This window comes from Notolepis coatsorum (genome assembly GCF_963971535.1).
Source record: "Notolepis coatsorum genome assembly, chromosome: 17".
In the NCBI taxonomy this organism is placed as follows: domain Eukaryota; kingdom Metazoa; phylum Chordata; class Actinopteri; order Aulopiformes; family Paralepididae; genus Notolepis; species Notolepis coatsorum.
Genome location: NC_140181.1, coordinates 32,098,468 through 32,115,386, shown reverse-complemented (window position 1 = coordinate 32,115,386; position 16,919 = coordinate 32,098,468). Strand labels below are relative to the sequence as shown.

The 16,919-nt window shown below is 45.2% G+C and overlaps 1 protein-coding gene across 1 annotated transcript in view; it reads left to right on the top strand.

Annotated features, from left to right (window-relative positions):
• Positions 1–13,021, top strand: part of LOC311243732 (PHD finger protein 20-like) — a 72,004-nt gene extending 58,983 nt beyond the window's left edge. Inside the window, exons 17-18 of the mRNA XM_084333071.1 lie at positions 2,408–2,660; positions 11,761–13,021. Coding sequence (XP_084189197.1) covers positions 2,408–2,660; positions 11,761–11,897 — 390 coding nt within the window. The 3' untranslated portion in view covers positions 11,898–13,021. The remainder of the gene's footprint in view (positions 1–2,407; positions 2,661–11,760) is intronic.
• The last annotated feature ends 3,898 nt before the right edge of the window (positions 13,022–16,919 follow it).

The window sequence follows — 16,919 nt, the reverse complement described above, 5'->3', positions numbered from 1 at the left end:
AAACTTCGACCAATCACAAGAACATGACTACTTTGACGTTTGCTTATTCTCATTTGTTTTCACAGCATTTGCCGCCATCTTTGTTTTCATTGTAGCTATGAATAAAACGTGCAAAACACGAAAGACAGCGTTTTAAAACAAACAAGTCAAGTAATCAAGAGTATATAATTCTGTTATAATAGTGTATTCTGTTGAAACAATTTTGGTTTCATAACGTTGTCCTCAGCTCCGCAGCGTTTGCTTGAGACTGGTCTTCACATGCAGAGGCGTATGGGTACTGTAGTAGTTACCATGGAAACAAGTAGAGATTCAGTTCCATTATAGGTACATAGTCGTATACCCATGACCTTTTTCTCAAATATAAAAACCCAGATCTCATTTAATTATGCTGAACTCAGGGCGGCTACGTGGCGCAGTGGGCAAGGCGCTCGCCACGAATACTGGAGACGCTGGGTTCGCCTGTTCGAACCCAGCTCTCCACATTGCTTTCAGTTTAGCTGGTCGTCCGTACTAATAACATTGGCCGTATTAGGGGGAGGGAAACTGAAGGGTGGGGATCGGGCGTTGTGGACAGCGACTCCTACAGGTCGGTTGGTGCGCCTGCGCAGTAGAATCAGGAAGCGACGGGGGCGGCGCCCCTCCAAAGCGCAGACCCCTGACGCTGAAAGATCGAGCCGCGCAGGTGAAAAGATGCGACGGCTGTTACCTCGAGTATCGGAGGGGACTCGTGCTATGTATGACTTAGTCCACATTGCAGCCGGCTTGTGGGAGGCATGAAACAACGTTCGAGACAGGGGAGGGTTGAATTGGATGATACGAAAATTGGGATGGGAGAAAAATAGAAAATGGGAGAAAAAGTGGATAAAAAATAAATTATGCTGAACTCCACTCCAGTGTAGGACCAACTGAATAATTGGAACCATATAAACCCTCTACCTTAAAAAATATATAAAATCAGTCAGGAAGATGAACTCATTGGACGCCACGCATTAGCATCATCCTGTAGTAGCTACCGCCACCGCTCTAAACGATGGGAGTCGCTCACCTTGTTTGCAGGGCTATAACTATTTAAATATTATAGCTATATATGCAATACTATGGCCCATTTAACATCGAGTATCTATCGTTCAAGATGTGAAAAAGGAATATTTTTTCCATCCATACATTCTCGTTTTATACCGTGGTGAATATAAGTATAGTTTTAGAGTGGTCTAGGGTAATTCCTGGGAGGCTAGTAATAGCCCGCGACACATATTATACTTAATCCATTGTAGGGCTGTCCCCGACTAAGGATTTGGATGGTCGACTAGGATTGGCCAAAATTTGCCGTTAGTCGACTATTGGTCGACTAAAAAAAAGTATAATATTTAAAAACATTTTTTATTTTTTTTTCATTCCATTTGGGCTGTGGGGGTGCTTAATGTCTGAAAGAGTCGACTGAAGGCTTCTTGTCCTCTGCAAAAGCATGAAATCGGTCCACTGATGGATACATCTTGCTATTTGTCTAGTCTAGTGTGTTCATTAGATGGGTGAAATCTTCTTTCAGTGCCTCTGTGCCTGTTTTCGTAGGCAGTTAGCCTCTGGTATGCATGCCATTAGCGTTAGCCACGCTTCTAGGCCTCTTTTCTTTTGGAAAAAATGATAAATAAAATTAATAAAAAAAAATTTAATATATATATATTTTTTTTATTATTATTATATTCGACTAAGAGGTTGGCCAGTCGACTACGGCTCCTTTCGACCGATTAGTTGACTAATCGATTAATAGGGGTCAGCCCTAATCCATTGGTATTTCGTCCCTATACACGCTACAATTAAAAATTTAAATGCATATGATCGGTATATTATGTTCCATCATGCATGCATGAAAGGGGGGGGTCGTTTCTGATTAATTGATTGTCAATAACGGCATTCGTTAGTACAACAGCATACGCTGATCAGGGCGATGGCTATGAAAACAATGGACAACCAAGCTGAAATTGACGTTAAATTGCTCTTACCTGTGGCCGATGAGACTCCAAAAAGAATATTCCAATTATTTGATTGCCATCTGCTAGATCGTATGTCCATTTGGCCCATGCCATAACCCCCAACAGCATAATGAATCTGGCGTCCCGAAAGCGATTCAATGCACTACATGTACTATAGTGAAATGTGGGTGGCCATGCCCGCCTTGATTGTGCAAAAATACAAATAATAAATAGAAAATAGACATGATCAAAGTAAAAAAAATGCTTATTTACAGAGTTCTGGCTGGGTTCTGAGTGAACAGGAAGCTTCAGACAGGCAGCAAACAGTCTTGAAACAAAATAGTTTTAATGTAGCATCTTGTTTTCAAGGATGTCCTGCAACATCAACAAGACAAGAACAATGAACATAACATATCTTCTCTTTTGCTTCACTGCAGGAACTGAAGCCTGGAGACGTCAACGACAAACGACACACTGACAATAACACACACACTGACACACACACTGACACACACACAGATACACACACCGACATGCACCCTGATAATGACATTCATACCCACACTCACACAGACACTGAAACAGACACAGCATCTGTGGTCGAGTGTCAGTTAAACCTACTAGAGCACATTGAGTCAGTTCACAATCAGATTTCTATGAAGATGGACCTGATTGAGAGAGAGCTGGATGGTAAGAGAGAGAGACACACACACACACACACACACACACACACACACACACACACACACATAAACATGCGTGTGCAGCACACTAGGGCTGTCGCTAACAATTATTTTGTTATCAATTAATCTGTAGATTATTCTATCGATTAGTCGAAACGATTAATTTACCAGAAAACAACAACAATTGATTCTATTTGCAATTGAATATTTAAAAATGTTTTACTAGTATCCTCAGGTCACATGGGTAGTTGCCTATTTGACAACACCTACTGAATACCCAGAGTAGGAGATGAGCCATGAAGTTTATTTATGTCTATAAATAAACTATATCTACATTCGGGACGGGCCACGTATATATCCGTGTTTCGAATCCATGCTTAACATATTCCCGCCCAGGCACGGATATATCCGGCTTTCGAATCCACCCGTTGTGGACAGAGGCACGGACATATCCGTGGGAAGTTGTTATTGCTTTTATTCTATTTTAATAACCTATTCAAGGTCGCAGAGCGGCACTGCAGATTTACCCTACTCTATGAATTCGAGAAGGTGCAATACCGGCCAGATCCTCTTAGGGGCGCTATCGCGCTAATGCAGTGTGCCCTGTGGCTGAACGGATCAGTCTTTTTATTTTTTCTGCAATGGAGATTTCAGTAGCAGGATTCTGGATGTGCAGCATGTAGCTTGCATTACGTTTCGGATCGCAGATTTCACTATGCAATAAGGGGATTTATCATCAGCCAATGGACATATCGATCTACCAGATGGCGATCGATAACGGGGAAATGCTCGGGGGGATCAGCCCGGACCACGGTAAGATATTTTTCACGTAAATTACAGCCCGATCGGGCATTGTTCTGATAGCCATCCAGGCGATCGGCCTATGTGGCTAGTTAGACGAACACGGTTATTGGTAATCAATAATAATAAACGACTTCCCCCCCCCCCCCTTTCATGCATACATGCTTTGGGATAGTCCCGATTATATGCAGTTTGAGTTATTTCTGTAGCATCTGTAAAACGGAAATGCCATTGGATATAACGTTAGCAGCTATTAGCCCTATATCTAGCCTTCCAGAAAATATGCTAGTGTAGAAATGGTCGGAAAGGAGAGACGCACAATTTCTATCTTGCGACAACACCAAGTAGTGTGTCATTTATTATCTTTTTAGCACAAGTGACAGCTGTCAGATCTATGCCGTGCTAAACTCTGACAGCTCCTCGTCACCAAACATTTTATCAATGACATTCCACCAGCGCGTCTTCTCTAAGCCCAACCGCCAAAACCAACCTCATTAAAGTGACAGTGCCCCATCAATACATCAAAACAATCTAATGGTGAATTATGTCCATAGCACCCACTACATACGTCCCCCCAGAATTCATCATAACAAAAGAAGTCAATGAACAGGAGGGCAGAGAACTCTGCCATAACGGCTCCGCCTGACCCCTGTAGCGGCCGGCGCCGCTGTAGGGAAAACCTTAAGGGCCCTACGGCCACTCGGGCACAGGATAGGTGGCGAGGGGGTCTCGTGGGCCTTACTCGGAAGACGGGGCAAGGTAGGGGGTCGTCCCCGCCGTGGGGGCTGGGCCAGTCCAACAGGTTTGCCCAAGTCCACATGAGCCGGTTTAAGGCGGTCTATGGAAATGTGTTCCAGCTTCCCGCCCATGTCCACAACAAAGTACTTGTCTCCAGCCTCCTGGACACGGAACGGACCGTCGTATGGAGGTTTCAAGGGGTCCCGGTGGGCATCGTGACGGATGAAAACATATTCCGCTGACTGCAGACCTGTAGGGACATGCGACCGGGGAAGGCCGTGCTGTGAGGTGGGGACCGGTGTGAATACCTTAGCCTTCTCCAGAAGTGCTGTCCGCTGCTGGGCTGCACACCAGGGGGCAGTAATGTTAGGGATGAAATCCCCTGGCACCCGCAGAGGCTGACCGTAAACCAGCCCGGCCGAGGAGGTCTGAAGGTCTACCCTGGGGGCCGTCCTGAGACCAAGCATGACCCACGGGAGCCGGTCGACCCAGCCGCTGTCAGTAAGGCTGGCCCGAAGTGCTGCTTTCATTGAGCGGTGAAAGCGCTCGCATAACCCATTGGCCTGCGGGTGGTATGACGTAGTCCGGTGTAGCTTCACGCCCAGGCTCTTGGCGACCGTGTTCCAGAGCTCGGACGTGAACTGTGGGCCCCGGTCTGAAGAGAGGTCGGCTGGAGTGCCAAACCGGGCGACCCAGGTTCCAATAAAAGCCCTGGCCACCTCGGCGGACGTCGTGCCTGACAGTGGAACTGCCTCTGGCCAACGGGTAGTCCTGTCTACCATAGTAAAGAGGTAACTGAAGCCGTGTGAGGGGGGCAGGGGGCCCACTAGGTCAACGTTCACGTGGTCGAACCTCCTTTCAGGTACAGGGAAGTGCTGCAGGGGGGCCTTGGTGTGACGGTACACCTTAGCGCGCTGGCACTCCAAACAGGAGTCAGCCCAGTCTCTCACATCTTTTCTAAGCCCAGGCCAGACAAACTTGGCGGACACTAGCCTCTGCGTAGGTTCCTTTCCCGGGTGGGAGAGGCCGTGAACAGCGTCATAAACACGCCGCCTCCATCCTGTGGGAACGATGGGGCGGGGCTGCCCAATAGAGACATCACACAGGAGTGTGGTGCCAGCGCTGTCAAAAACCACATCCTCTAACCGCAGGCTTGAGGCGGCTGACCTGAAATCGCGCACTTCAGGGTCGGTAGCCTGGTCCGCCGCCATACCGGTGTAATCCAGCCCCAAGTGGATGGCGCCTGCTACAGCCCGGGAGAGGCAGTCTGCAACAAGGTTTGCTTTACCTGCCACATGTTGAATGTCAGTAGTGAACTCTGAGACATATGAGAGCTGTCGCTGTTGACGGGCGGACCATGGCACAGACACCTTGGCCATGGCTGAACTCATCTGCGGCGGAGAGCATGCTAGAGAGTCTGATGGAGTCTGCACCCCCAAGCGCACCAGCATAAGAGCAGAACGTAATGGCATCAATTAAGCTGCAATTTTTAACATCCACTAACAGTCCATAATCACAAAGAAAATCAGCGCCTAGAAGAGGGACGGCTACATTAGCTGTGATAAAGTCCCAGCCAAACCGTTGACCACTAAAACACATTTCGACATACCTGGTGCCGTATGTGCGGATGGGGGTGCCGTTGGCGGCCTCCATGGGGGGTCCGTGTCCGCCGGATAGGATGTCCACTCTAGAAGCCGGCAAGATGCTCCTCTGCGCGCCCGTGTCGCACATGAAACGCCGCCCGGAGATGGTGTCCTGGACAAACAGTAGCCTGCCAGCCTGACTGACGCTCAAGGCCACTAACGAGCGCTTTCCCGGCCCACTGAAGCTGAACGGCGGGCGGCACTGCTTGGCTTTAGGTCCAAACCGTGCATGATAATAACACAGCCCCGCGTCACGCTGCTGGCGAGGGGCTGTCGCTGCGGCGGCGATATTCCAGTCTCCCGGCGGTGAAACAAAGGCTTGGGTTGGGAAAACTGCCGCTGCACAGTGCTGTTGACCAGCCAAAAAAAACGTATCAGCCTCCTCGGCCAGAGCACGGCAATCGTCTATAGTGGTGTTGGCCAGAGCGGCCCGAACCGGAGAAGGCAGCTGACGCAGGAAAAGTTGCATGAAAAGGAAATCAGGCTTGTGTTCTCCCAATAAATCCAGCATCCTATCCATGAGCTCCGATGGCTTGCTATCACCGAGCCCTTGCAAAGAAAACAACCGGCTGGCCCGCTCGGTATCGGAAAGTTCGAATGTCTTTAACAGATGAGACTTGATCGTGAGATATTTATCTCGAGCCGGAGGGTTCTTGAGGAGGCTCACCACTCTGCTGGCTGTCGAACTTCCCAGGGCTGACACCACATAATAATATCTTGTGGTATCTGAGGTAATCTCACGCAGCTCGAACTGTGCCTCCGTTTGCGCAAACCATGCCGAGGCTGACGACTCCCAGAACTCAGGTAATTTCAGTGAAACTGCGTTCGTAGACATGTTGCCGCGGAAGCGTCTTCAAAACTTATATCAGGGTCACCAATGTAGAAATCGTCGGAAAGGAGAGACGCACAATTTCTATCTTGCGACAACACCAAGTAGTGTGTTATTTATTATCTTTTTAGCACAAGTGACAGCTGTCAGATCTATGCCGTGCTAAACTCTGACAGCTCCTTGTCACCAAACATTTTATCAATGACATTCCACCAGCGCGTCTTCTCTAAGCCCAACCCCCAAAACCAACCTCATTAAAGTGACAGTGCCCCATCAATACATCAAAACAATCTAATGGTGAATTATGTCCATAGCACCCACTACACTAGTCCCAAATCCCGTATAACGCTTATATTCACGGCGCTATAAAATGAGAACCTATTGATGATTTTTTTTTCTTTAAGCCATTTTGAAGGGACGGTTTATGGACTCAATTGACAATGAGAATGGACAGATAGCAATACTATAAAGTATAGATTTAGCTGTACAAAAAGCCCCATGTTTTTTTACATTCCCCGGTCCTCTTGACATTAATTAGACTCAGCCCAATGGCCTCGAATGTGTTAAGGGACCAACCACGGATATCTCCGTGGCAAGGTTGTTTTGGCTTTTATTCCATTTTAATAACCTATTCAAGGTCGCCGAGCTGCACTGCAGATGTACCCTACTCTTTGAATTCGAAAAAGTGCATTACCGGCCAGATCCTCTTAGGGGCGCTGTATCGATAATGCAGTGTTCCCTGTGGCAGAAGTTGTCTTTTTTTCTCTGGATTTCCAATGTAGTTTTCTACTCACCTGAAGCGATCCCTATAGCCTGTTGCACGGAATATGTTTTGGATCGCGGATTTCACTATGCAGTAAGGGAATATATCATCAGCCAATGGACATATCGATCTACCAGATGGCGATCGATAACTGGGAAATGGTCTGGGGGATCCAACCGGCTCATGGTAAGATCTTTTTCACGTAAATTACATGCTGATCAGGGCTTGTTATGATACTCAACCAGCCGATCAGCGCATGTGGCTACTGAGATGAACACGGTTATTGGTAATCAATAATCAGAAACAACGTCCCCCGCCCGCCCCCCCCTTTCATGCATTCATGCTTGAGGATCGTACCGATCATATGCAGTTTGAGTTTTAACTGTAGCTTCTGTATAACCGAAATGCCATTGGATATAACGTTAGTAGCTATTAGCCCTTTTATCCAGCCTTCCAGGAAATATACTAGACCAAATCCTGTATAACACTTATATTCAAGACGCTATAAAATGAGAATGTATTGATGAAAAAGACACACACACACACACACAGGCGTTTATTTCTAGCGTGATTCATTCATTGTTCTGTCAATCAATCAATCAATCAATCAATCAATCAATCAATCAATCACTCGTTCTGTAGAAAGCTATCTGGGCCTGGCTGCTTGTTAGCCTAGCTTAGCACAATGAATACGTTCACGTAGGGCTGGGCGATATGGAAAAAAATCATATCGCGATAACGATATGATAATTTTATTTTATTTCTCGATATCGATAATTATCGAATTGTTATAAGTATTAAAAAAACAACAGATGTATGTTTATTTTGCAGCAATTCTCTGTCGTTGCCGCCATCTTTAGTGTTACATCCCCTCACACTCCAGTTCTCAGGCTGCAGCTGGTTTAAAAGCTAAAGTAAACCGGCTTCTCTGCTGGCTGTGGCTCCAGAGGAGTTGAACAGTTCTGGCTCTGTTAGTTTATTTTCGATCTTTTGGCGCTTTTTTGGTGGACAAACCACCGCACATGTGCACTGTGACTCGTGACTGGAGTCTAGTTCTGCTAGCACACATAGCCTACTGTGTACAGACGGTTTCAAAATGTATTTTAAATTAGAAAGCAAACAAAATAAATGGACAAGAGAAAAATAAATCTCAATTTGGTCAGTATTGTCATTTGGACAAGCAAAGCCATTACTTTAAGTTGCAGGTCACAAAAAAAAAAAAAACGATTTTTCGATTTTTTTTAATTTCGATATTCGATATCGATTATTAAAATATATCGCGATATTTATCGTTATCGTTATATCGCCCAGCCCTACGTTCACGCGTTATTCCGTGGTGAATATGAGTATAATTTCGGAATGATCTGGGCAGAAAATATGTGCGTCCAAATGATACCACTGAAAATGCGAGCACAGAAAGACTGAAAATGCTATAACACTGCCACAAATGTAAAAAATAAACGTCCTTCCTGTTTTAGACTTCGCTCTTTTATTTTGAAACCCCCCCGACCGGAAGTGTTATTGTTGTTATCGCTAGCTTCCAAAAGACAGGAGAGAAAAACCATGGCTCACATGAGCTGCTCGTACACACACGCACTCTGCCATTCAGCATGCATCTGAACCAATCATGTTGTCAGAAATCTGCACCAGCCAATGGGAGGAGGTGGCAAACCACGTTGCCTCATATTATGATATTGGGCAGAGGGTGACAATGTGAGAAACACGGAGCACAGCTTGCTGCTCGCACACACACTATCCCTCCCCCCTCTCTCGCTCTGAATGAAACGGAATGCATTGGTATCACTCCGGAATCATGTTTCAATCATGTGATTGCCTACAGTGATCAAGTAAATAAAACGTCCAACTTGCGCAACGACGACTCTTCAAAAAGTCAAGTCCTGTGAATATTATTGCGAGAGATAATTCATACATATTATGAAAAGCCAATGTGTTGTTTAGAATTTGGAGGGGGGTAGCGACAGTCTGACAAGTCTCTGCAGGGTTCTAACACCTATTCAAAGCGCACACAGCGCTCTGTCTCTGTGTGTGTGTGTGCGCGTGCGTGTATGTGCATTTCGTGACGCGATGTCGTTATCTGGAAAACCGGGATAATTACAACCATACCATCTAGCAATAATTAAACATATTTACAAGTCATTAAGTTTTGCAAATAAGGAGACATATAACATCTCAAAGCACTAAAAAATGCCATTTCTCTATTTTGACCGATTTCTGAGATGCGCGACACTCTGGCCATTTCTGAGACGTCCTCTCTGCCTTTGTTTACCCGCACGCGGGTGCAAACAGCGACATCCGACTCCAGAGGATTAACACTTTTTTAACTCAAAACTGTGATCGTGTTTGCCGAGCATGTTTTACGTCCGGTAAAACACAAAACTGTGATAGTTAGGAAAACACGTTTCAGGTTCGGTAAAATAGACATAGAATATACCTTACCTTAGCCAGAAGGTATTCCAAAAAGAATAATTCCAAGTGATCGCATCACCATCACGATTACCAGTGTATATGTCTATACACGTTTCGATGGTAAATACGCTTAGGCAACGGAATTTCGAGGCGATCAATGTGAATCTCTGTTCAAGCAGGAGGAGGAGGGAGCCCTTACCAAAAAAAAAGAAAAGTTAAACGTGTATCCACGCCAATGCAATTCCAGTTCAGACACAGACGATACTGCCACCTGGTGATATTCGATGGGCATTGCAATTCCAATGTATACAAACGAGCCAGGGACGGCTAGAATGATCCGGATGATGATTTAGAACGGGGATCAGAGGAAAAAGATCAACGGATCTAAAGACGAGTTTACTCGTTATTGGCGCTCAGCGCTTGTCGGCCAATAACGAGTATACTCGTGATTGGCGCTGAATGTGTTAAGGTGCTCTGGGATATTATAAAGAGTCCCTGTATAGCTACATTAAGGTGCTCTGGGGTACTATAAAGAGTCCCAGTGTAGCTACATTAACACATTCCCTGCCACGCTTCTATCCATCAATGTAGGCTCACTGCCACCATTCTAAGCCTATGGAGATGTTCACCTTTTTTGCAGGGCTATAACTTTTTAAATTGTATTGCTAAATTGACATTACTATGGCCCATTCAACATCGATTATCTATCGTTCAGGATGTAGGAACGTTATACTTTTTCATTCATAGATTCTTCCAAAAATACCTTCTAGAATATAAGTATGTTTTTATCGTTTTCTGCAGTAATTCATAGAACGTGAGTTATAGGCATAAACGCATATATAGATTATCAACTGCCGTTTATTGCCGATACACGCTATATTAAAAAATTCAACTGTACATGATCGTATACGTTATGACTCATCATGCGCAGATGAAAGGGGGGGGGGTCGTTTATAATTCCGTGATCGTCAGTAAATGCTTTATGTAGTATGGGTGATAATAATAATAATAATGACTTGGATTTATATAGCGCTCTTCACTGACCCAGAGCGCTTCACAGAGTCCATTATTCGTTCATACGCAGTCATACCGGTGGTGGTAAGCTACAATTGCAGCCAGAGCTGCCCTGAGGCAGACTCACGGAAGCGTGGCGAATAATCAACGCCTACGGCCCCTCCGACCACCACCAACATTCATTCACATGCATACACATTCATACGAGGCAAGTAGGTTAAGTGTCTTGCCCAAGGACACAACGGCAGTGGGATGGACATGGGCTTGAGCGGGATTCGAACCACCAACCCTTGGATCATTGGACAACCCGCTCTACCCCTGAGCCACACCGCCCCAATATATTGATATATTGATCAGAGCGGTTTGCAGTGAAAAGAATAAACAATCAAGCTGAAAGTAACGTCAGCGTCCTCTTACCGTTCGACGATGAGACTGGAGGAAAAATATCCCACTTATTTGACGTCGATCTACTAGATCCATTTCCGGTTTGTATGGCGCAATAAACGCCCAAATCATATCGATTATTGAGTTATGGCAGCGATCCATATGCACGCCAGTGTTTGTCTGTAGTCCCGCAACGATATGTGACTGCCGGACGGATTTCCCAGATGCACCGATGGCCACTTCCGGTTGTAACTCGCCCGATCATCCACTAGGCGGCGGTATTGAGGCGTTGCACTATTGTGCAGGGTCCCACTGTATCACCAGGCTGGGTGGCGGAATTATGAATGCCATGGCAAAAAAAATTAAATATGATCTCAATATCGCTGTACAGCGTGGTTTGGCAGAATTCGCATGGCCGGCAAACACGCTGTACAATGGGATTGGCAATGGATGTGTTAAGCTGCTCTGGACTACTATACATTTATTTCAATGCTCTCTCTTTCTTCAGTCTTAGAGTCATGGGTGGACCACTCCGGAGAGTTGGAGCCTCCTGATCCTTTGTCCCGCATCCCGCAGCTCAAACAGCGAATCAGACGGCTGCTTTGTGATCTGGGCACTTTGAGGCGCCTTTCAGTTTGCTGCTGAACGCCGCCCCTTCACCTGTGACCTGTGACCTTTCATTGCATGACCGCTGGCCAATAGGAGGGCACGTCTGACTAAAAGTCTTCCCATGCAGAAAGTTCTCTAAGGAAATCAACCACTCATACTGACATGGACCGAGTGATCTACAGAACCAGCAGCGCACCGACTCAGTGCAAAATAACTAGCCCCAATTCTGGTCCTGTGGCTTATTACTACGACAGCACTTGAGAGGTCTATGTTCAGAAGGTTTAGTCAGCTTCTCATCACTTGAGAGGTCTATGTTCAGAAGGTTTAATCAGCTTCTCATCACTTGAGAGGTCTATGTTCAGAAGGTTTAGTCAGCTTCTCATCACTTGAGAGGTCTATGTTCAGAAGGTTTAGTCAGGTTCTCATCACTTGAGGTCTATGTTCAGAAGGTTTAGTCAGCTTCTCATCAATTGAGAGGTCTATGTTCAGAAGGTTTAGTCAGCTTCTCATCACTTGAGAGGTCTATGTTCAGAAGGTTTAGTCAGGTTCTCATCACTTGAGAGGTCTATGTTCAGAAGGTTTAGTCAGCTTCTCATCACTTGAGAGGTCTATGTTCAGAAGGTTTAGTCAGCTTCTCAGGAAGTGGAGCTGGATGCCATTAGAAAATATGTGACACTGAAACTGGTTCTATTGCTTTCAAATTGGTACTGCAGCTGTAAGCACTGCAGATGGTTTTAATTCTGACAGACACTTGGTCATCCAATAGAAAAGCCTGAAATATTGAAATACTCACAGTGATAGCTACAGCTAGTCTCTCACAGTGCTAGCTACAGCAGGTCTCACACAGTGATAGCTACAGCAGGTCCCACAGTGCTAGCTCCAGCTTGTCTCACACAGTGCTAGCTACAGTAGGTCTCACACAGTGATAGCTACAGCAGGTCCCACAGTGTTAGCTCCAGCTGGTCTCACACAGTGCTAGCTACAATAGGTCTTACAGTGCTAGCTCCAGCTGGTCTCACACAGTGGGGAGCATGTCTATGTTCCCCGGGTCCTATGTTCCCCGCTTGATTGATTGATTGATTGAAAATTTTAGACCACCAGCCCTGATTCCAAACTCTAACCTTAACCAACTTCGAAAGAGGGCCTAAGCTTAACCAGTTCGAAACAAGGCGGACATTAATAATTAATAAAATAATAAAAATTTATAAAATGTCCAATCTATTAATCAATCAAGCGGGGAACATAGGACCCGGGGAACATAGGACCCGGGGAACATAGGGATGATCCCACACAGTGCTAGCTACAGTAGGTTTCGCAGTGCTAGCTCCAGCTGGTCTCTCACAGTGCTAGCTACAGCAGGTCTCACAGTGCTAGCTACAGTAGGTCTCGCAGTGCTAGCTCCAGCTGGTCTCTCACAGTGTTAGCTACAGCAGGTCTCACAGTGCTAGCTCCAACTGGTCTCTCACAGTGCTAGCTACAGCAGGTCTCACAGTGCTAGCTCCAGCTGGTCTCTCACAGTGCTAGCTACAGTAGGTCTCACAGTGCTAGCTACAGCAGGTCTCACAGTGCTAGCTCCAGCTGGTCTCTCACAGTGCTAGCTACAGTAGGTCTCACAGTGCTAGCTCCAGCTGGTCTCTTACAGTGCTAGCTACAGCTGGTCTCACACAGTGTTTGCTACAGCTGGTCTCTCAAAGTGCTAGCTACAGCAGGTCTCACAGTGTTAGCTACAGCTGGTCTCACAGTGCTAGCTACAGTACTAGCTACAACAGGTCTCTCACAGTACTAGCTACAACAGGTCTCTCACAGTACTAGCTTCAGCTGGTCTCTCACAGTGCTAGCTACAGCTGGTCTCATAGTGCTAGCTATATCTGGTCTCTCACAGTGCTAGCTCCAGCTGATCTCATAGTGCTAGCTCCAGCTGGTCTCACAGTGCTAGCTACAGCAGGTCTCACAGAGTGTTAGCTACAGCTGGTCTCACACAGTGCTAGCTACACCAGTAGGTCTCACAGTACTAGCTACAACAGGTCTCACAGTACTAGATACAGCAGGTCTCACAGAGTGTTAGATACAGCTGGTCTCTCATAGTGCTAGCTACAGCTGGTCTCTCATAGTGCTAGCTACAGCAGGTCTCACAGCGTCTTAGCTACAGCTGGTCTCATAGTGCTAGCTACAGCAGGTATCACAGTGTTAGCTACAGCTGGTCTCATAGTGCTAGCTACAGCAGGTATCACAGTGTTAGCTACAGCTGGTCTCATAGTGCTAGCTACAGCAGGTATCACAGTGTTAGCTACAGCTGGTCTCATAGTGCTAGCTACAGCAGGTCTCAGAGTGTTAGCTACAGCTGGTCTCTCATAGTGCTAGCTACAGCAGGTCTCACAGAGTCATAGCTACAGCAGGTCTCGCAGAGTCTTAGCTACAGCAGGTCTCACACAGTGCTAGCTACAGCAGGTCGCACACAGTGCTAGCTACAGCAGGTGTCTCACATAGGCCTTTCACACTGGCCGGGCTCCGAACGTAATCTCGAACCGGTCGGCACGTTCACACCGGGAATAATTGGTTCGGAACATGACGGAGACTTTAGTTCGGCCCTCTAAGAAAAGCACCGATTTTTCATGTTCCGAACCAATTATTCCCGGTGTGAACGCTAAAGATTACATTTCGGGAACCGGCTCCGGCACGGAGCCCGGCCGGTGTGAAAGGCCTAACAGTGCAGCTGACAAGTTGAACACAAGTGTCTGTACCTCTTTCTTTATGTCCCTCTGTTCTGTCTTGATGTTTGAATACTAACGGTCCTGAAAAATAACTGATAAATGTATACTCTTTATTATTCTAGATTTATATACTACATTTTATTTTATGTAGTATAAATGCTCACAATGTTTTCTATGACATGCATGTACTGAAGCGCTTACTATCTGTTGTCAAACAACATTTGTAAATAATATTTTTATGGTATTTTTGTTTGATAAAATGGACAGTGACAGGAAAGATAGGCGGAAGGGCATTTTGAGTGTTATGAACGGGGTTGGAACCCACAATGTCATGAGTACACGGAGCTCATACCATTGAGCCACCAGGAGGAACCTATAACATCAGACCGGTGCATTCATGCCTACTTTTAGTTGGAAAACACCTTTGCCATTCCTACAGATCACCATTGTATTTGGCCTGTATGAAAACTGTTGGCTGGTTTATTTAGTTAGTTATGTCAAACAATTACTTCCCAACACGGGCCACCGTTGAGCGTTTGTGTTGAATCCATCTCATCTCCCTACCTGGACATTTACTCTTACGCCTATTCATCTCTGGGTGACCTAAAACTAAGAGGCAATGACTACTGTATTTATCTGACTTGATTGTCTTTGGTACGATTTCTACTCTTCTTTAAATCTTTTTTTCTTTTTACTTAAAAAAAATATTTTTTATAAAGATAAATAGTTTATACTGACAGGTTTTTTAAAGCCTGGTTTTTATTTACCTACAGGTTGTTAGAGGTTCAACTCATGGTGTTTAATTACTTCCGTTTTTTGTGCATTTCTGGAATGTATCATTATGTAGCTTAAATGGTGATGTAATTTTTATTTTAGATTTAGATTTATTTTTCACGTTTACTGTATGTGTGAGAAGAGTGGGTCCAGCTGAGCAGATGGTCCTCCCGAGCCAGTTCCTTATGGATTGTATGTGTGTTCAAGTTCAAGTTTTGTTTTATTTGTCACATATTGTATAAGGTACACTGTACATTACAAGGAAATGCTTGGTTCTGTGTGTGCATGAGTGCTCTAGGGAATGCTCTCTCAACTCTCTCCAACGTTTATCACTTTTTCTTCTGTATTTCTACTGTTTTAATATGTATTGTTGTTTATTTCTGTAGTGTTTTAACCCCACCGCCAGGGTTACGTTCAGTTCCACTTCATATCAACGGAGTACTACTACTCGAGTACAAGTGCTGTTACTTTAGTACAATTGTACTTAGGTTAGAAGAGTATGTGGTAATCTACACCCTCCCCAGACCGACAGAAGAGTATGTGGTAGTCTACATCCTCCCCAGACCGACAGTAGGGCAGCACAATGACCAGGAGGGAATTGGCATAACAATAAAATTGGGAGAAAAGATAATTGGAAAAAGTTAAGTAAAAAAGTTGTTACTTAAAAAATCTACTCCATTAGAGTAACTAGAATGATTGTAATTGGTTACTTTACACCTCTGCAAATCAGGAAATGGGATTGTCTTTTTCAGTTGGGTCACTATAATCAGCTCAGGGAGAGCAGGTTGTCATGTCCCAATAAACGAGAATGAATACTCTGTGGTTATGCTCATGTATTTCGAAGATCGAATTGGATGTGAACTGACCAGCCCTGGTTGGTGTCAAAGCTATTACAACACCCTGATAAATATCATCTCAATACCATGTTGACTAAATAAATAACCTTCTGTTGGTTTGATTGATTGATTGAAAAGTTTATTAACAGATTGCAGAATGGGTACAGTACAGTACATCTCAATACATACAATTGTTAAGGGGATGCAGACCAGAGAAAGACTTTCGTCTTGTTTCCACCAGGGTCCCCCATTTTCAATTCATCATAACATATATGACATACATGACATACAGATAGACAGTACTGCTACATCTATACATTTATGACATATCAGATTTGCAAATACAGTACTGTTTGTGATACAAAAGTGTCCAGAAAAGGAGTGTATATACATTTGGCGTAGAAACTGTACATTGGAGGAGGTTGGTGGGGTGGGGTTGGGTGGGTTGGGTGAGGGCTGTACATTGGAGGTGGGGGGGGGGGTTGGGTAGGGGACACACACACATTTTACACTGTACATTGGAATGTTGACAAAGCCTTACTTGGTCATTTACTGTACAATTAGGTTAGGACATTTGTAGGGGCCAGTTTCGAATTGCAGTCTCACGTAGGTGTTTTTTGAGAGTGTTTTTGAAGGTGGGTAGTGATTCACATTCCTTTACAGCTTTAGGCAGGGCGTTCCACATTGATGTGGCATAATTGCGAAACGTGTTTAGTCCCTTGTTTGAGCCGAATCTG